This window comes from Hemitrygon akajei, chromosome 30 (genome assembly GCF_048418815.1).
Source record: "Hemitrygon akajei chromosome 30, sHemAka1.3, whole genome shotgun sequence".
In the NCBI taxonomy this organism is placed as follows: domain Eukaryota; kingdom Metazoa; phylum Chordata; class Chondrichthyes; order Myliobatiformes; family Dasyatidae; genus Hemitrygon; species Hemitrygon akajei.
Window position 1 is genome coordinate 36988238 of NC_133153.1, and position 21850 is coordinate 37010087.

At 43.7% G+C, this 21850-nt stretch overlaps 1 protein-coding gene across 2 annotated transcripts in view; it reads left to right on the forward strand.

Moving 5' to 3' along the window:
- The window catches only part of itga11a (integrin, alpha 11a), a 195205-nt gene that overhangs the window by 123658 nt on the left and 49697 nt on the right, over window positions 1-21850 (forward strand). For both annotated transcript variants that reach the window (XM_073032614.1, XM_073032615.1), the window contains 5 exons: window positions 2073-2203; window positions 2892-3058; window positions 11769-11911; window positions 15293-15403; window positions 20743-20828. In XM_073032614.1, coding sequence (XP_072888715.1) covers window positions 2073-2203; window positions 2892-3058; window positions 11769-11911; window positions 15293-15403; window positions 20743-20828 — 638 coding nt within the window. The remainder of the gene's footprint in view (window positions 1-2072; window positions 2204-2891; window positions 3059-11768; window positions 11912-15292; window positions 15404-20742; window positions 20829-21850) is intronic.

A 21850-nucleotide genomic window follows, 5' to 3' on the forward strand; every position in this document is an offset into this window, starting at 1 on the left:
CAAAGGGCCTGTTTCTATGTTATAGTGTTCTATAACTACCTGATTATTCTTTATTGCTCTCTTTTGTAACTTATAGTCATTTTTCCACTGTGCTGCTGCCACAAAACAACAAATTTCACAACTTATTATATGTCAGTGATAATAAAGCTGATTCTGTTTCTCTTTGTGACTCTTATCCCACTGCAATCTCAATGAGTCTAAAAGGCCTCAGTTCCAGCATAGTTGCAGGTCTTACCAGTAATTCCCACATCCCATGAATGAGTTAAGAAAAGACTTTGAAACACAGTGACCGACTCAGCATGTTGGTGACGTTACTGAAAGTAAAAGCCTAATACTTAAGTAAATGGCAGTATTGGCACTACATCGTCCAGATGACAATTGTGCTCTCATGTCTGTTAATGTACAGCAGAGCTGGCTTGTAAATCAAGCATTCCATTGGTTTAGGCGCTTGAGTTACTTTAAAGTTTCGGTACAGTACCAATATTCTACCCAGGTGGCCATGATTTAAGCTGCAGGCTTGTCCATTACATCATTTAATGACTGTAGCTGGAATTTGCATTAGCAACTGGATTCAAGGTTCTGCATGCCCAGACCTGGGCTTCTCTCACTCCTCTGATTTCTACCAGAGTTTAATAAAACCAGAGGTACCAACTTAGGGAAGTGGGTCAGAAATTTAGAGGGAAGTTGAGAGGGGCCTTTGTCCACCCAGAGAGTGGTGAGGACCTGAAATGCAAGAGATTCTGCAGATGCTGGAAATCCGGAGTAACATACACACAAGATGCTGTTGCCTTTGGGAAGGAGGTACAGGAGCCTTTAGGTCCCACACCACCAGCTTCAGGAGCAGTTATTACCCTTCACCCATCAGGCTCCTGAACCAGCGTGGATAACTTCACTCACCAAAGCTCTGAACTGACTTTACAACCTACAGACTCACTTTCAACTCATGTTCTCTGTATTATTTTTATGTCACAATTTGTTTTCATTTGCACACTGGTGGTTTGACAGCCTTTGTGTATAGTTTTTCATAAATTCTATTGTATTTCTTTATTTTCCTGTAAATGCCTGCAAGAAACTGGATCTCAGGATAGCTCATGGATAACGACAAAGTTCTCTCCCTTGACATTAGACGCTCCAAAGGCCAGACCAAGCTGTGTGTAGACATGGGGGACATAGAATGGCCTGGCAGGCAAGCGATCTGAATGATTTTCTTCAGCCAGTAGAACTACTTGGTCAACTTTCTCACCTCCTACCACCCGACTAGTCTAAATATGTAATGGAGTTGTTGATGTACCATGGGACTTGAGCTCCATCAATTAGTTCATGGAGGTCCAGACGTTCCATTTGGGAAGCCCTCGGTGCTATAAAGTTTGCAGGGAACCCCTGCCTCTCTTGGTTATGCTTTGCTCACCACGGGTCAGATTCCACCAGCAAAGGTCCATGGCTGCAGTCCACCGTCACTGCAGGGCTTGTACGTGTCCAGGACAAAGAAGTGGCAGGAAAAGTCATTGAGGACACTGCCGGGTCAGAAAACTGCCTTTTCAAAAGGTCCCTTTCTGGAAAGCGCTAGAGGGCTATTAAAACAAAAACTTCGCACCATCTTAAAAGTTAATCTGATCTATCATTCTAGTTAGCCCCTCCCACCCCCTGGATCTATTACCCCAGTCACTGCACTGTAAATACTTTAAACCACTTTTTATAATGCTGTTTACATCGTAAATACATGCTGGTATTTATGTATTTATGCACATTTTATTACATACCTGTCCTTTAACATCTAACTTTATTTTTTTATATATTTTGATACTCTTTATAATTGTTGAATGTTGTTTTTGTTGTATGTCACACCAGCACACCACAGCGAATTCCTAATACATGTAAATGTATATGGTGAATAAAGTTGATCCTTGATCTGTTCTCCATATCACTTAAAGGTGCCACTCATCCACTGATCCTCCTTGTCTCTCTTTCCAAGCCAAGAGTGGCACTCTTGGCCCATCAGCCCCTCTACCTGCCGGAACATTGTGTAAGGGACACACTTCACTCACAGTTTCACTGTGGTTGATGTTTTACAGCGTATCAGTGCCTCAGAGGTCAGTCCCGGCCTGCTGTACTTTGGCCGCAGTATCCATGGACAGCTGGACATGAACGATGACGGGCTGGTGGATTTGGCAGTCGGAGCTCTTGGCAGTGCCGTCCAGTTATGGTTTGTTCGTTGATGCATTTATCGTTTTATTTTTCAATGATCTGTTCAGTCACAGTTTTCACTGTTAGTCCCAGCTCAACCACTTTTCCCCAGAACTGAGCACACGACCTTGGCTGATAACAATCCCAGAAGATTATAGAAAGGTTTTTTTTTAAGATCAGCTTTATTTGTCACATATACGTCAAAACATACAGTGAAATGCATTCTTTGTGTCAATGACCCACACAGTCTGAACCTGCAAGTTTTGCCACACTCCTGGTGCCAACTACTTAGTAACTTTACCCACCTTAGCTCTGAAAAGATTCCACAACCTACACTCACGTTCAAAGACTCTACAACTCATGTTCTCTGTATATTTGCACATTAATTAGTTGACAGTTTTTGTTTATACAGATTTTTTCATAAATTCTATGTATTTCTTTATTTACCTGTAATTGCCGGCAAGAAAATGAATCTCAAGATGGTATATAATGACATATACATACCTTGATAATAAATTTACTTCGACTTTGACGTGTGTCCTTTTGAAAGCCCTTCTCTTGTCTGTGAAGATGTTGATTGTTTTGCAGAGTTTTCTGAAAGCCACAAGGCACATTTTGTCTCCTGTGGTCATGTGGTTCAAAGGAAGCGGTCTTGCTGCTTCAGTGTGGCTGAGTAACCAAGGAATTTATCGCCCTGTGCCCTTCAGGTCCCGCAGCATTATCCAGGTCAATGCCAGCATGAGGTTCGAACCACCCAAGATCAACATCTTCAACAAAGACTGCAGGAGAAATGACAAGGAGTGCAGCTGTATGACCATCTTCATCTGTTTCACAGTCACGGCCAAAACACCGGGACTTCAGAACAACACCTTGGGTGAGTTTGGCATTGGGTTAACATACGAGGAGCATTTGGGGCTGTACTCACTGGAGTTTAAAGAACGAGGGGGATATCATTGAAGTCTACTGAATGTTAAAAGGACTAGATAGAGTGGATGTGTTTCCATTAGTTGGAGAGTCTAGGACCCGAGGGCACAGCCTTGAAATAGAAGGACTTGCCTTTAGAACAGAGGTGAGGAGGAATTTCTTGAGCCAGTGGATGGTGAGTCTGTGGAATTCCTAGCCACAGATGGCTATGGAGGCTAAGACATTGGATATGTTTAAAATGGTGGTTGATAGATTCTTGATTAGTAAGGATGTCAAAAGCTAGGAGGAGAAGGCAGAAGAATGGGATTGAAAATAAAACAGCCATGATGTATTGGTGGAGCAGGCACAATAGGCCAAATTCTGCTCCTCTGTCATATGGTTTTACAAAGCAGGAAATCGATGTTCATTGGCAAACTGGCTGACTTTGCTGTCTTTTCAAACATTGGTGGAGAGGATAAGCTGCTTCCATACTGGTGTGTCAGGGTGCCTAAACTCCCAACCCCATCCTATACCACAAAACTAGTCCTGATAATGGCATATGGAACTCTGTTCACTTTAGCAAATATAACATAGAACAGCAGAGCACAGGAACAGCCCTTGGTGTGTCTAACTAAATAGACTTTATCAAATGTCCCACTAAACTAATCACTCTGACCACACAATGTCCACTCTCCATTCTCTGCACAGTCTAACAATCTCTTAATCATCTCTGTTGTATCTGCCCTAGTGGCCACTGAGTATATAGCAAAGTGGGAGTCAATTTAATGCTTCTTAAGCATCAGTTCTGTCAGAGTGATGGTCTGTCTGTGGTCTCACCTTTCTCCTTCCATATATGAGGAAATGGTGCAGCTCCTTGAAACCCTGGTTAGACCACTCTTGGAATATTGTGTTCAGTTCTGGTCACCTCATTATGGGAAGGATGTGGAAGCTTTAGAGAGGGTGCAGAGGAGATTTACCAGGGTGCTGCGTGGGATTAAAGAGCAAGTCTTATGAGGATAGGTTGAGCGAGCTTGGGCTTTTCTCATTGGCACAAAGGAGGATGAGAGCTGGCGATAGATGTGTACAAGAGGTATAGATCAAATGGACATCCACAGCAGAAATGGCTGATAAAAGAGGACATACGTCTAAGGTGATTGGAGGAAGGTATAGGGACGATGTCAGAGAGAAAGTTTTTGCCAGTGGTGGTGATACAGGCAGATGCATAATGGATATCTAAGCAACTCTTAGATAGGCAGATGAGGGATAGAAAATGGAAAGCTCTGTAGGAGGGAAGGGATAGATTGATCTTGGGGTAGGTTAAAAGATCAGTTCACATTGTCAGCCATAAGGCCTCTGCTATGCTCTCATGTTCGATGTTCTACATTCTATTCCTAATGCCAATGGTGACTGATGACAAGATTTAAGATCTGGAATTGCCTCTGTATATGTGTTGGTTTACAGCAAACCTCAAAATCTGTTCCCCTGGCTGAGTTATAACTGGCTTGTGGCCAGATTTTATCTGCCAAAGCCTTGGGATGTTATACTACAGTAAATACACTCTATTATTCATTCAGAAGATACTGCCAGCATTAATGGTCCGTCTCTAATTCCAGTAGGCATTTCTGTGAGACTGGAGTCACACATAGGCTGACTGAGAAAAGAAGCCAGATTTCCTTCCCTGAAGAACATTAGCCACAATCCATAGTTACCTTTACTAGGTCCAGCTCTTTCTTCTTACCAGATATTAAGTGATTGGAATTAAATTCAGGTGTACGAGATGACAAAAGGCATAGATCGAATGGATGGCCAGTGGCTTTTCCCCAAGGCAGAAATTACTAATGCAAGGGGCATAATTTTGAAGTGCTTTGGAGGAAAGTGTAGGGGGGATTTCATAAGATATAGGAGCAGAATTAGGCCATTTGGCCCATCGAGTCTGCTCCACCATTTCATCATGGCTGATCCATTTTCCCCCTCAGCCCCAGTCTGTGCCTTCTCCCTGTATCCCTTCATGTCCTGACCAATCATGAATCTATGAAACTCTGCTTTAAATATGCTCAATGACGTGGCCTCCACAGCCACCTGTGGTGATGAATTCCACAGATTCACCACTCTCTGGCTAAAGAAGTGCCTCACCACCTCAGTTTTAAAAGGACACCCTTCTATTCAGGGGCTCTATCCTCTGGTCTTAGACTCTCCCACCATATGAAACATCCTCTCCACATCCACTCTCTCGGGGCCTTTCAACATTCAATATTCCAGTGAGTTCAGGCCCAGAGCTATCAAACACTCTTCATATGACAAGCTGTTCAATCCAAAATCATTTTCACGAACCTCCTTTGAACCCTTTCTAAGGTCAGCATGACCCAAAACTGCTCACAGTACTCCAAGTGAGGTCCCACCAATGCTTTATAAAGCTGCAACATTACATTCATGTTTTTACATTCTAGTCCTCTTGAAATGAATGCTGACATTGCATTTGCCTTCCTCACCACTGACTCAGCCTGCAAATTAACCTTCAGGGAATCCTGCGTAAGTCACTTTGCACCTCAGATTTTTGAATTTTCCGAGGTAAGTTTTTACACTGAGTGGTGGGTGCCTCCAGGATTGGTGGCAGATACAAAGAATATTACAGCACACTGCAAGCCCTCCGGCCCCACGATGTTGTGTTGATCTTTTAACCTACTCTAAGGTCTAACTTTTGCCTCCTACTGAGCCCTCTGTTTTTCTATCGTCTATGTCCACATAAGGGACCTCTGAGAAACTCTTAGGTAGGTGCATAGATGAAAGGAAAATAAAGTGCTATGTACTAGATTGATCTTTGAGAAGGTTAGAGTGTTGGTACATCATCGTGAGCCAAAGGATCCATACGGTGCTGTAATGTTCAATGTTCCATAGACTATTTTCTAAACGGAGAGGAAAATAAAAAATCCAGGGTGCAAAGGGACTTGGGAGGCCTCATGAAGGATTGCCCTAAGGTTAACTTACAGGTTTGGAGGTGGTGCAGAGGAGGTTAACCAGGTTGATTCCAGATATGAGGGGATTAGACAATGAGGAGAGATTGAGTTGCATGGGACTGTACTAGCTGGAATTTTAAAAGGATGAGAGAAAATCTTACAGAAACAAAAAAAATTATGAAAGGGATAGAGAAGATAGAGGCAAAAAAGTTGTTTCCACCAGTAGGTGAGACTAGAACTAGGGGACATAGTCTCAAGATTCAGGGGAGTAAATTTATGACAGAGATGGAGGTTGAGAGGGAAATGAATCAGCCATGATCAAATGGCGGAGCAAACTCAATGGGCTGAATGGCCTATTTCTGCTCCTATGTCTTACTGTCTTTGTGTTTCACAGCTTCATAGAAATACTGTGCCTTTTGAACCAGTGTTTCTGGATGAATCGAGTAACGTTGATTTAGTAACATATCTTATCTGCTACTTTACCCATTATACCTAATGTGTTGTTCAACTCAAGACCCACACAAGAGATTCAATGATTGAATCACCTGTCTAAGCTGACACGTTGTTAAGGAAGAGTCACGCTTGTGAAAGCATTGGCTTTGGATGAGATGTTTAACGTCTTAAAGGTAGATATCATGACAATCTTAAGGAATAATGTAATTCTCCCTTGGGTGGACCACCGTTTATCCCTGACGAATACTACTGAAGCCATTATTTGGACAATTCCTATCATAATAACTGCTGTTTGTGAGACCTTGTACTCAGTTTAGAAGCTGATTTTCCAACAATGCCTTCTGCTATTGTAAAATGCTTTGGACTATCCTTTGACCGTGAAAGAGTACAGAACTACATTTACAGTGACACACACAAAGCGTTGGGGGAACTCAGCAGGCCAAGCAGCATCTATGGAAAAGAGTAAACAGTTGACAATTCGGGCTGATCCTCTTCATCAGGACTCATCAGATCTCAGCCTGAAATGTCGACTGTACTCTTTTCCATAGATGCTGCCTGGCCTGCAGAGTTCCTCCAACATCTCATATGCGTTGCTCAGATTTCCAGCATCTGCAGATTTTCTCTTGTTTTATATTTACAGTGGATTCCAGTTAATTGGGTCATCAATTAATTGGGGCAGCCATTTATTTGGAGCAATTCTTAAAGAACAAAAATTAATTGAGAAAATAGTCTGGATTCTATTCACTTATTTGGGACATTATTCTGCTTAAATGGGACAGGAAACGGTTGCCAAACAGTTTCTAACTAGCATCTGTCGCGTGCACTCGTGTGGTCATCAGACACAACACCATGTTTCGAGTGAGCAATTTTTAAATAGTGTCTGTTGTGTGTGTTTGTGTTCAAAAAGCAGTGAAACTTTCACTGATGGTTGGTGAAAAGTAAGCAGCAAGACAATTCAGAACTGTTTTGCTCACTGCAGTTTCAAGTATTCAGGCTTGGAGATGCCTCAGTGACTATTGTCCAGTAGCACTTACATCCACAGTGGTTAAGTGTTTTGAGAGGTTGGTGATGAAACATATCAACAACTCTTGCTTGAGAAGAGACTTGGATCTGCTCCAATTTGCCTACTGGAGCAACAGGTCCACAGCAAATGCCACCTCATTGGCTCTTCACTCAACCCTGGAACATCTAAACAGCAAAAATGCTCTTTATCCACTACAGCTCGGCATCCCTTCAAACTTAATCAATAAGCTTCAAGACCTTGGCCTCAAATCATCCTTGAGCAATTGGATCCTTAATTTCCTCACTCACAAATCCTAGTCAGTTCAGATTGGCAATAACATCTCCTCCACAATTTCCATCAGCATAGGTGCACCTCAAGGCTATGTGCTTAGCCCTCTGCTCTACTCACTTTACACTCATAACTGTTTGACTAAGCACAGTTCCAATGCCATACTTAAGTTTGCTGATGGCACCAGTGTCATTAGCCGAATCAAAGGCGGTGACAGATCAGCATACAGGAGGGAGGCTGAAAATCTGGCTGAGGTGCCACAACACACCCTCTTACTCAATGTCAGCAAAACCAAGGAACTGATTATTGACTTCAGGAGGAGGAAACCAGAGGTGCATGAGCCAGTCCTCATCAGAGGATCAGGGGTGGAGAGGATCAGCAACTTTAAATTCCTGGGTGTTATCATTTTGGAGGTCCTGTCCTGGACCGTTACATAAGTGGAATTAGGAAGAAAGCACAGTGTCTCCCCTACTTCCTTAGGAGTTTCCGAAGACCTGGCATGACATCTAAAACTCTGACAAACTTCTCTAGATACGTGGTGGAGAGTATATTGACTGGCTTTATTATAGCCTGGTATGGAAACACCAATGCCCTTGAACAGAGAATCCTACAGAAAGTAATGGATATGGCCCAGGCCATCACAGGTGAGATCCTCCTCACCATTGAGCATATCTATATGAAGTGTTGTCACAGGAGTGTAGCATCTATCATCAGGGACACCCATCACCCAGAACATGTTCTCTTTCATTGATTGTATTGTGAATTTTTTGTGTATGCCCACAAGAAAATGGATCTCAGGGTTGTATATTGTGACATATATGTACTTTGATAACAAATTTACCATAATAGAATCAATGAAAGACTACATCAACTTGGACATTCAACTAGTGTGTAAAAGACAACAAACTGTGCAAATACAAAAAGAAAGAAAGAATAATAATAAATAGATAAGCAATAAATATTGAGAATATGAGACAAAGAGTCCTTGAAAGTGAGTACATAATTTGTGGGAACATTTCAATGATGGGGCAAGTGAGGTTATCCCCTTTTGTTCAAGAGCCTGATGTTTGAGGGGTAATAACTGTTCCTGAACTTGGTGGTGTGAGTCCTGAGGCTCTTGTAGCAGTGAGAAGAGAGCATGTTCTGGGTGGTGGGGGAGGGGGGGGGAGTCTCTTCTCTGACAGCATGACATGTTCCACAGTTGCTCTACTTCTGAACTGCTTTGATTTGCCTCCCAGTTTGCTGCGCTGCCACACAACTTTTTTAACCATAGTCAATAATTTTTCAGGATTTGATTACTCAAAGTTGCAGCACAAATTGATAGGGTGATTGGGAAGGCATTTAGTGTGTTGGCTCTCTTTACTCGAGAGACTGAGTTCAAGAGCCACAAGGTAATGTTGCAGCTCTTTAAAACTCTGGTTAGACCACACTGGGAGCATTGTGTTCAGTTCTGGTTGCCTCATTATAGGAATGGTGTGGAAGCTTTAGAGAAGGTGAGAGGAGGTTTACCAGGGTGATGCCTGGATTAGAGAGCATGTCTTATGGGGAGAGATTGAGTGAGCTGAGGCTTTTCTTTTTGAAGCATAGGAGGAAGAGAGATAGAGGTGTACAAGGTTATAAGCAGCTTAGATTGAGCGTACAGACAGATATTTCCACAGGGTGAAAATGGTTAATATGAGAGGCATAGCATTGCAGTTAGCAAAAATGTTTACAGTGCCAACTGTAAGATCGAGGTTCGATTCCTGCAGCTGTAAGTAAGAAGATTGTACATTCTCCCCAGGACCATGTGGGTTTCCTCTAGGTACTCCGATTTCCTCCCACATTACGAAGACACGCAGGTTGGGGCTAGTTTTTTGTAGGCATGCTATGTTGGTGCTGGAAGCATGGCGACACCTGAGTACTGTCCAGCATAGCCCTTGCTGATTTGATTTGATGTAAATAATACATTTCAGTGTATGTTTCAATGTACATGTGACAAATAAAGCTAGGCCATCTATTAAAGATTTTTAGCATTCAAGTCAAGTCAAGTCACTTTTTATTGTCATTTCAACCATAACTGCTGGTACAGTACACAGTAAAAATGAGACAACATTTTTCAGGACCATGGTGCTACATGAAACAGTACAAAAATTACACTGAACTACGTAAAAACAACACAGAAAAAAAACTACACTAGACTACAAACCTACCCAGGACTGCATAAAGTTCACAAAACAGTGCAGGCATTACAATAAGTAATAAACAAGACAATAGGCACAGTAGAGGGCAGTAAGTTGGTGTCAGTCCAGGCTCTGGGTATTGAGGAGTCTGATGGCTTGGGGGAAGAAATTGTTACATTGTCTGGTCCTGAGAGCCCGAATGCTTCGGTGCCTTTTCCCAGATGGCAGGAGGGAGAAGAATTTGTATGAGGGGTGTGTGGGGTCCTTCATAACACTGTTTGCTTTGCGGATGCAGCGTGTAGTGTAAACTTCTGTAATGGTGGGAAGAGAGACCCCGATGATCTTCTCAGCTGCCCTCGCTATCCGCTGCAGGGTCTTGCGATCCGAGATGCTGCAATTTCCAAGCCAGGCGGTGATGCAGCTGCTCAGGATGCTCTCAATACAATCCCTGTAGAATGTGATGAGGATGGGTGGTGGGAAATGGACTTTCCTCAGCCTTCGCAGTAAGTAGAGACGCTGCTGAGCTTTCTTTGCTATGGAGCTGGTGTTGAGGGACCACATGAGATTCTCCGTCAGGTGAACACCAAGAAATTTGGTGCTCTTAATTTGCCTGCCTAAGAGCCTCTTGAACATGTCTGTCATATTTGCCTCCAACACCCACCCTTGGCAATGTATTCTAGGCATCCATCACTCTATATGTGTGAAAAATATCCTGCAGATCTCCTTAGCTCCTCATTTTGATTCTGATTCCTTTTACTTACCCCGCTCATATTAAATGCATTACCTTTAGTATCAGACATTTCAAACCTATTTAAAAAGTTACTGGCTGCCCATCACTGCCTCTCATAGTCTTATAAACCTCAATCAGATCTTCTCTTAGCCTCTGCCATTCCAGCGAAAAGAGCTCAAAATGACGTTGGTAACTGAATTTAATTTCAACAGTTGTCCTGCTGAAAGCTGAGCTCAGGTCATGTTTTATTAGCTCCCGATTCTGGTAATTTAACCACTCTGCCAGTTGCATACCAATAACAGGAAAACGGCAGAGATCTGAGCTGCCCAGGAACCCTGGGGATGAAGCTGAAACCTCAAGTGCAACGTTAGCATTCATTTTGAAAGGACTAGAGTATAAAAGCAAAGATGTAGTGCTAAGGCTTTATAAGGCATTGGTCAGACCACACTTGGAGAATTGTGAGCAGTGTTGGGTGCCTTATCAAAGAAAGGATGTGCTGGCATTGGAGAGGATCCAGAGGAGATTCACGAGAATGATCCCAGGAGTGAAAGGGTAAACATAAGAGGAGTGTTTGATGGCTCTGGGCCTGTTGTCACTGGAGTGTAGAAGAATGAGGAGAGATCTCATTGAAACCTATCGAATATTGAAAGGCCTAGAGAGAGTGGATGTGGAGAGGAGATTTCCTATAGTGAGGGAGTATATGACCAAAGGGCACAGCCTCAGAATGGAGGGTCGCCCCTTTAGAACAGGGACAAGGAATAATTTCTTTAGCCTGAGGGTCATGAACCTGTGGAATTCATTGCCAAAGGTGGCTGTGGAGGCCAAGTCATTGGGTATATTTAAAACGAAAGTTGTTAGGTTCTTAAATATTAAGGTATCACAGGTTACAGGGAGAAGTGGGGTTGAGAGGGATAATAAATTACCCAGAGCAGACTTGATGGGTCAAATTCTACTTCTTTGTCTTATGCACTCATTTATGCATGTCCAGGGAGCTGAGAGACTTACTTCCTGCTACTAACTAAAGCAATGCCTGAGAACTCTGTGCCAGTCTAATCCAGTCTGACAATACGGACAATATTCTGATTTTTATTTAGCCATAATGTACAACATTTCTATTGATGAACGAAGATTCACCCCCAGAGCACTCTTTGATGACAACTTCGAAAAGCATATCCACAGTAACATCAGCGTGGAGCCGGAGCTGGAAACGTGCGACCAGTTCAATTTCCACGTTCTGGTGAGTATCAGACTTTGGAGTGCATTTTTATAGCATTGTAGAGCGCAGAAATAGGCCCTTTGGCCCACAGATTCCATTCTGGCAATCAACTACCCATTCACACCAGCAACACTCAAATGAACTGGAGGAACTCTGCAGGTCAGGCAGTATCCATGGAGGGTCGAGAACCTTTGACACTAATCTTACTTCATTCTCCCCACTTTCAATCAACAACCCTCACATTGTACTACTCACCTACATGAGGGGCAAGTTGCAGGTATACAGCAATATACAGACAGAGGTGTACAAGATGATAAGAGGCATAGTTCAAGTGGACAGCCAGAGTGAAAATGGCTATTATGAGGAGGTATAATTTTTAGATGATTGGAGTAAAGTGTGGAGGGGATGTCAGAGATAACTTTTTTTTATACAGAGGGTGTTAGGCATATTGAACATATTGCCAGGGTTAGCAGCAGAGGCAGATAAGCTGGAGACATTTAAGAGACCCTTAGATACACACAAATGATAGAAAAATGGAGCACAATGTAGGAAGGAGAGCTAGATTGATCTTGGAGTAGGTTAAAAGGTCGGCTCAATATTATGGGCTGAAGGGCCTGTACTGTGTTATAATGTTCTAAGTTCTCTATGTTAATGCACCAACAAGCATTTTTTTTAGAAATGTGGGAGGAAACTCATGGGGTCACCAACAGAGCGTGCGAACTCCACACAGACAGTACCTGCGGTCAGGTTCGAACCTGGGTCACTGAACTACAAGGCAGCAGATCTCCCAGCTGCATAGTGGTGCTGTCAATTATGGCACCCCCTCTCCCTGTGCCTTCACTAAATTGAAATTAAAACTTTATCACAAGGTGCCTGGTACTGACCTATTCACTCCTGAGACCCAAAATCTGCGGGGTTCCCTCGCTTCCTGCAATCTTTCCATTTTACCTGAGTGGCTCGAGTCAGCCCTGGATTGACCCTGCGTTCTGATCTCCTCCCCTTTCCCAGGACAATGCCCCTGCTCTGCATCGGTTGAAGATAGATGTGGCACCCAAGGCCATTGGGAGGATGGAGATAGGGTCCCCAGTGGTGCTAATGGTTCCTCAGGGCTTCCATAGACAGAGTAGGGCTTGATTCGATGATGATCCTCAGCAGATACAGATAATCTCTTGCTTTAGTCCGAGACTCAGGCACAGTTCTGAGTGAATCGCAGCTGGTTCTAGCTTGCAGAGGGATTTGAGACCTGGGTTGAGGATTGTGAGTTGGATGAGTGTAGGAGCCATGTATTTATTTTCAGTCTGTCTGTATTACATTTTGTGTTGTGCATTTATTATGGGTAATTTGTCACGTGGCTGAAGTGAATGAGTATAGTTAGTATTCACGCTTTGTCTTTAAATTCTGTTTAGTCTATGTGGTAAACTATGTATACCTGTCTGGACATGCCCCTCTGCTGACTGCTCCTGTGACTCGTCCCACAGACCCCTGTATAAAGGTGATTGGGGCACTGCTCCTCCCTCAGTCTTCAACATGGTCGTGCTCCATTTTCGCTGTTAATAAAAGCCTATCGTTCACTTCCAGTCTCCTAGAGTTATTGATAGTGCATCAGTCTAGGTGGAGCCGGGGGGAAGGACTATTTTGTTGTTGACTGCTGTTTACTTTGCTAGTTACGTTTAGTTACACCAACTCAAGTTTGAATGCTACTTGATCATTTAGATCATTTGATCATTACTTTGCTATATTGCTAGTTTTAGTTTTCTTTATTGCTACAAGATTGTTTGCCTTTGCTGGTTTCTTATAAAGGATCACATGTGCTGTTTTGACTTTGAAAATTCGTTATTGTGGAAAGCACATCCTACAGCAACAGCCCTGGTTGCTCAGTCTCTGAGCGGTGTGGCTTTGCTTCATGTAACCGTTATAGTGGGTATAAAGGATGAGCTGGGCAAGGTTCAAAGAAGGCAGTGCTTCCTCATTGATGCACCATCAATAACTCTCGGAGACGTGAGGTGAGATATAGGCTTTTATTGACTGGAAGAAAGAACAAGCAGCAATTAACCACCACACTACATCCTGGAGACTGAGGCCGGGGCCGTGTCTCCAATCGCCTTTATACCGGGGTCCATGGGAGGAGCCACGGGAGCAATCAGCTGGGGGGGGCGTGTCCAGACAGGTATATGTAGTTCGCCACACTCATACTCTGGGAAGCCGCCTTCCTCAACCAGTCAGCTGTCTGTTCACCCATCTCCAGCTGCAAACCCTTACCGTTCTTCCTTCCACCACGCCAACAACTACCTGTAAAAGATAGAGTCATCGAGTCACACAGCATGGAAACAGGCCCTGCAGCCCAGAGTGATCAAGATGTCCATCCAAGGTAGTTCAGTACCATTGGTTGACACATTGAAGGGACATAGGTGGGGACTGGCCACCCCAACATTTATTATGCAACTTCTACTATAGCGCCAGTGACCCGGGTTCAATTTCTTCGCTGTCTGTAAGGAGTTTGTACTTTCTCCCCATGACCACATGGGTTTCCTCCAGGTGCTCCAGTTTTCTTCCACATTCCAAAGACATATGGGTAAGATGGTCACGTAGGTGTAATTGAGCAGCACGGGGTTGTTGGGCCATAAGAGCCCGTTTCCATGATATATCTCTGAATAAATAAAATAAAAATAAACCATTTTGCATATTTCAACAGGATTGCACCCATTTTTTTTTTTAACTGAGGTCCAATCTACCATGAATTGGACCAGGTATTTCCAAGGCCTTATGCAAGTAAATTGGGTTGTGTCAAGATGAGGCCTCCCTCCGGGAGGAGGAGCAGCACCTCATATTCCGTCTGGATAGCCTCCAACCTGATGGCATGAATATCAATTTCTCCTTGTGGTGAACAAATCTTTCCCCCACCCCCAACCATCCTCTAATCCCCACTCTGGCCTTTCACTTCTTCTCATCTGCCTACCACTTCCCCTTGGTGCCCTTCTCCTTCCCTTTCTCCTATGGTCCACTCTCCTCTCCTGTCAGATTCTTATTTCACCAGCCTGAGCTGCTGAGCTCCACCAGCATTTGGTGTGTGTTGTGTATGATCGCACTCATTTTGAACTGAAGTCCAATCTCCCATGAATTGGACCAGGGACTTCCAAGGCCATATCTAAGTAAATAGGGTCAGTGTATCTTGGCTTGGGCTCGGTTGGTTAATAGGCTTGTTTCTATATCCTGTGACTCAATAATCAGTTACTCCTGACAAACTATTCTGAGTTGCATTCAAGATATTGTGCAGGCTACACAATGAAGGTGCTCCCACAGTACTTTGCAATACTCTGGGGATGTGAGAAATCAGAATAAATTACCAAGTACTACTTCTGATCTGCTGAGCTCAGCCTTTTCTTTATTCCTTGCTTCCCCCAGGATACACTGGATTATGTGAGATCCATAGGATTCATATTGGACTTCGGCCTCATAGATCCCGAATATGGCCCGGTTTTGGATGACGGATGGCCAACGTCAGCCAAAGGCACGGTGGGTGGTGTGTGGTACGAGTGTGTTATCACCTCAGGAGGTATGGCTTGCACAATTTGCTCACAAAGTTACCAAAACAGAGCTATTCAGTACTTATGTCTTAATTGAAGGCACTCTCTCACACTTAACTCATGGGCACAAAGGTACAAAGCTGTCAATCAAACACAGAGCACACGTGCTACTATCTTACTAAATGGAATGGTCGCAAACATATTTAAAATGTGGCTGCACAGGGCAGTCTGGTCCTAACGGTAAATATTGTAGTTATATTAGTGGGTCAGTCTTAGCAGGCATAGATTAGTAATACCAGTGATAGCATTCTGGTCCTACCAAGGAAGCTAGAGAATTTGAAATCTTTTTTAAAATGGCTAAGAATTATACAGAGTTGTCATATTATTCGGCACCACCTGTACCTAATAAAGTGACCACTGAGTGTATGTTCTTGGTCTTCTGCTGCTGTAGCTCATGTTATGCATTCGGAGAGGCTCTTTTGCACAGCACTGTTGTAACACATGGTTATTTGTGTTACTGTCAGCTTGAACCAGTCTGGCCATTCTCCTCTGACCTTTCTCATTTACAAGGCATTTTCACCCACAGAACGGCCCCTCGCTGGATTTTTTTTGTTTTTTTTTGCACCATTCTCTGTAAACACTAGAGACTGTTGTGCATGAACATCCCAAGAGATTAACAGTTTCTGAGATACTCAAACCACACCGTATGGCATCAACAATCATTCCACAGTCAAAGTCACATAGATCATATTTGTTCCCGATTCTGATGTTTGGTCCGAGCAACAACTGAACCTCTTGACCACGTCTGCATGCTTTTATGCATTGAGTTGCTGCCAGATGGTTGGCTGATTAGATCTTTGCAATAATGAGCAGGTGTACCTAATAAAGTGGCCACTGATTGTATGTTTTTTTTTTGCTGCTCATTAGCAGATTGAACATAAATCAGTTGGATTTATGCAAACCCTCAGCTAGTTCTCCCTGGGTTCCAGGGTTGTGCAGAAGAATTTAAATCTTGTTTTCGGTGAACCCAAAATTTTATTAACGTGGGGCAAACACGTGAGATAATCCATGATCACACATATTTTTGTATTACTATTAGAGAGCAGTGGCCAAATCATGCTCCCCTTGTGTGCCAAAAAACAACAAATTTCACGACATATGCCAGTGTAAGAGTCATAGTCATAGCACAGAGACAGGCTGTTCAGCCTGTCTAATTCATACTGAGCTATTAATCTGCCTAGTCCCATCGACCTGCACCGGAACCACAGCCCTCCATACCCCTCCCATCCATGGAACCATCCAAACTTTCCCTAAGTGTTGAAATCATACCCAAATCCACCATTTCCACCCGCAGCTCGTTGCACGCTCTCACCACCCTCAGTGAAAATGTCTCCCCTTAACTCTTGACCTGTAGTTCTAATCTCACCCAACCTCAGTGCTTGAATTTACCCTTTCTTTTGTATTGTTGAGTGCCGCTGAGTCGTTGTTGACTCATGGCGACCCTATGGATAGTTTAGTTGTCATGGCAAGATACGGAAGTAGACTGCCAGGCCTTTCTTCCGCGCAGATACTGCTGCTACCCAGGTTGGATTCGAACTCAGGACCGTCTGCCTCAATGTCTAGAGCTGATGCCACTACACCACTGGCTGGACCACCCCATCTATACCCTGCATAATTTTGTATACCTGTGATAATAAACCTGATTCTGACCATTAATTAACCCTTAGAGATGGAAACCAGCAGTCTGTGCCTCTCAGTGACACTCCCCCAACAATGATATAGGTGATATTTAATAGCTTTCTGAAATGGTCTATTAAGCACATTGCTGGGAATGATGTGAAGAGAGATTGGTTCATTTAGACTTGTGTTCATTGGAGTTTAGACAATTGAGAGGGGACCTCATAGAAAGCTCCAAAATTCCATCAGGACTGTCCAGTTTAGATGCAGAAAGATGGGAGTTCAGTACCAGAGGTTCACAGTGTGAGGGAGAAGTCAGTTAAGACAGAAATGGGAAGAAACTTATCTTCCCAGAGAGAAATGAAGCTGTGGAATTCTCCAGCAAAGAAAACAATGGAAGCCAAATCACTGAATACAAGATAGATAGATACTTTATTCATCCCCATGGGGAAATTCAACCTTTTTTTTTCCAATGTCCCATACACTTGTTGTAGCAAAAACTAATTACATACAATACTTAACTCAGTAAAAATATGATATGCATCTAAATCACTAACTCAAAAAGCATTAATAATAGCTTTAAACAAAAAAGTTCTTAAGTCCTGGCGGTTGAATTGTAAAGCCTAATGGCATTGGGGAGTATTGACCTCTTCATCCTGTCTGAGGAGCATTGCATCGATAGTAACCTGTCGCTGAAACTGCTTCTCTGTCTCTGGATGGTGCTATGTAGAGGATGTTCAGGGTTTTCCATAATTGACCGTAGCCTACTCAGCTCCCTTCGCTCAGCTACCGATGTTAAACTCTCCAGTACTTTGCCCATGACAGAGACCGCCTTCCTTACCAGCTTATTAAGACGTGAGGCGTCCCTCTTCTTAATGCTTCCTCCCCAACACGCCACCACAAAGAAGAGGGCGCTCTCCACAACTGACCTATAGAACATCTTCAGCATCTCACTACAGACATTGAATGACGCCAACCTTCTAAGGAAGTACAGTCGACTCTGTGCCTTCCTGCACAAGGCATCTGTGTTGGCAGTCCAGTCTAGCTTCTCGTCTAACTGTACTCCCAGATACTTGTAGTTGGGTAGTTTCTAAGTGCAGGAGATGTAAGTAAGAGGTTAGGGTACAAGACATTGAAAGTGGATCATCAGCTTTGCTAACATTGAAAGGAGAAGACTTGTGGGGCCAAAAGGCCATCTCCTTCTCCTGTTTTTCTCAACTTTGTGCATATGATGGTTCTGGTAATAAGGGCTGGTAAGTTGAAAATTATGTGCATGCTCAACTTTTAATATAAGTAATAAGCTTTTAATGATAATTAATGTATTTCTAAAAATGAATTCATCAGCCCAGCAGGCAGTAAGTTGAAAGAGGATTCTATTTCTCTGGCATTTCTTTAGGGCAGTCACAGTTGTGCAGCTAAGCACAAACATCGGGCAGGTAATGCACTCTGTGAGGGGACTCGAGCTGGTTTAACGATAAACAGGAACCCACCATAAAATTCCCCAATGTGTCTGCATAAGGAGAGCTGGATTACGTGTCTTGGCACAAGGAGCTTGCGATGATTTCAGCCCTTGGCTGCTGTTCAAGGCATGGCATCAGTCTTGTGGGAGATGCTTCACTCCACAACGCCTCTCTCCCCACAGTCCTCCATTCCTCCCCCAGCTAAACTGAACCAGTCTGCACCACACCCCAGATACCTGACTGATAGTCTCTGATTCCAGAATGCAGCACATTTCATCAGCCTGGGCCATTGTTCAGCTTTCCAATTTCTCCACTCTTCCAATGGCTGAATTTAGGGAGGATTCTGGCTGGTGTCACAAGTAACATCTACAGTCTGTGTGTTCTAATCACCCCCTGAGGACACGGTATTTATGGACACCCTATGGTGTGGCAAAATGCCATTTGGAAAATCCAAGGTCTCGTTGCAATTTGGGCTGAGTTAGCTGAACTTGTATAAAACACATGGATTTTTACAACGCTTCAACACCACTGTGTAATGGTTTAAAGTATTTTTTCTTCTTCTATGCACAGTAGCTTGTTAACCCTTTCTGCAGCTTCATCTTCCCAGAAATAGAGAGGCGTTGAACTGGTTAAACTGAGCTATTGGTCTTGGCATATTGGCCTGGGGTTCAGTACAAACCCCATGGGCAGACCTGAGAGTGTTATAATCATTCTCCCCTCATCCCATCCGCTTCTCCCCACCGCAAACCAGAGGCCCAATGTCCACGAGCTGGAGGCTTGATGCCAAGTCTGGAGGCCCAGAGGCAACCTGTCCTGGAGCTGGAGTCTGGCTTGTGTGTGTGAATCAGTGGTAGGCACATGCAAGGGGCTTGCTTTGTTGTTATTGTTTTTCTTTTGTTTTGTTGCTGTAGTTGTACAGGTCCACAATCCCTTATCTGAAATCCTTGGAGCCAGTTGCATTTCCGAATTCAGAATCCCTCCTTATTGGTTCCGGGACCCCACCCCCCCCACCCCCCCGCAGATGCCAAAAAACACGTATGTTCAAGTCCCTTATTTAACCTGTCTCAGTGTGGGTGGACTTCAGGACCCGGCAGAGCTCCAGACCTGCACACATCCTCCCGTATACTTTAAATCATCTCTAGATTACCTATAATACCTAATACAATGTAAATGCTATGTAAAATAGTTGTTATACTGTATTGTTTAGGGAATAATGACAAGGAAAAAGTCGGTACATGCTCAAAAGACGAGTGCTGGAGAGAGAACTTCCAGGTTTTCCCCATCCGCGCTCTTTTACAAGTACTATTACAGTTTATTTATAGAGTATTAGTATTGTGGGCATTATTGTGTATTATTATTACTTATGTTGTTCTGCTGAACATTGTGGGCATCCTGTGTTGGCATCAGAATGTGTGGCCACACTTGTGGGATTGCCTCCAGCACATCCCTAGGAGATGTTGTTAATGCAAACAATACACCTCTTGGTATGTTTTGATGTATATTGACCGCTGTGTCACAACCTGGTATGGAAACACTAATTCCCTTGAATGGAAAATCCTGTAAAAAGTAGTGGTTACAGCCCAGTCCATCACAGGTAAAACCCTCCCCACCTTCTACACGGAGTGTTGTCACAGGAAAGCAGCGTCCATCATCAGGGATCCCCAACACCCAGACCATGTTCTCTTCTCATTGCTGCCATCGGGAAGAACGCATTAGAGCCTCAGGACCCAAGCCACCAGGTTCAGGAACAGTTATTACCCCTCAGGTTCTTGAACCAGAAGGGATAGCTTCACTCAATTTCACTCACCCCATCATTGAAATGTTCCCACTATCTATGGACTTTCTTTTCAAAGACTCTTCATCACATGGTCTCAATATTTATTACTTAGTTATTATTATTACCGTTTTTGTGCTTGTAAAGTGTGTTGTCTTTTGCTCACTGGTTGAATGCCCATTGGTGTAGTCTTTCATTGGTTCTGTTATGGTTATTACTCTATTATGGATTTATTGAGTATGCCCACAAGAAAATGAATCTTGGGGTTGTATGTGGTGACGTATATGTACTTTGATAACAAATTTACTTTGAATGAACAGTATGCAGGGCAGGTGTTTTAATTTTATCTCGGTGATGAGAATAATAAATTAAACTAAGACTGGAGTGGCTAATTGTTTGATGTTGTTTCCAACACAGGTTGGCTTCTGGAGCGACTGTGGTGAGGATGAACACTGCGTGCCGGACCTGTCCCTACGAGCTCGTACTGACATCTATGGTAGCAGGTGGGTAGTCAGCCACAGCAGGAATCTATATCTTTTATCACAATTGTGAGCGAAATCCAGAAGTCCATATAAAAGATGAAAGTATCAGTTTAATTTGCTGTGTGTACATTGAAACATAGAGTGAAATGTGCCCTTTATGTCAACGACCAACACAGTCTGAAGGCCTAAATGAGGGCAGCCCACAAGTGTCATCACACTTCCAGTGCCAGCGATGGATGCCCAACAACCCTCTAACCCTAACCCATACATCTTTGGATTGTGGGAGGAAGCCGGAGCACGTAGGGGAAACCTACAGGGACACGGGAAGAATGCACAAACTCCCTACAATCAGCGGCGGAAATTGAACCCGGGCCTCTGGTGCTGTAAAGCATTACGCTAACCGCTTCACTATAGTGCTGCCTGGGACAAGGGAGATCTTCTTCCAATTTAAAAGTGCTGATCTGCTCACCCACTGCCTCTGGACCTACTTTTATTGCAGTGTGAGCCCAGGCAACGAGGATGAGAAGGCTATTTTACTGGAGAAGAGCTTTACAGCATGGGCTGATACTGAGTTGGGCTGGTTAAATTTAAGGGGTGCAAGTTCTGGACCCACTCTGGCACTCTGGTGAGGAGAGAGAGGTTGAAGGGAGACTGGCACTTTCACCCACACAACAGTGAGACTGTCTCAGAGTCTTGCTGTCTTTTAAAATTAGAACTGGATAAACCAAATTGTAACCTCAGGTGTCACTCGGGGAGGAAACTAGGAGGGAGCTAGTGGTTAGGTAACGGTTCAGAGACAGGGGTTTGGGGGATTATAGATCAGGCCAGTCTAGTACCCTGTTCTGTGCTCAAAACCCAGCCAATCCTGAGGATGGATGTCTAGTTGGCTAGTGCTGTGGACAGAGACCAGCTACGATGACAGCTAGTGAACCTCCTCCCCACATTGGCGGGTCCATGGAGGCTGGAGACATGAGTGTGAGAGATGTCCTGTCCTGGAAATAGAGGCCCATCTTTGAGTGAGTGGGTGGATGGGTTGTAAGGAG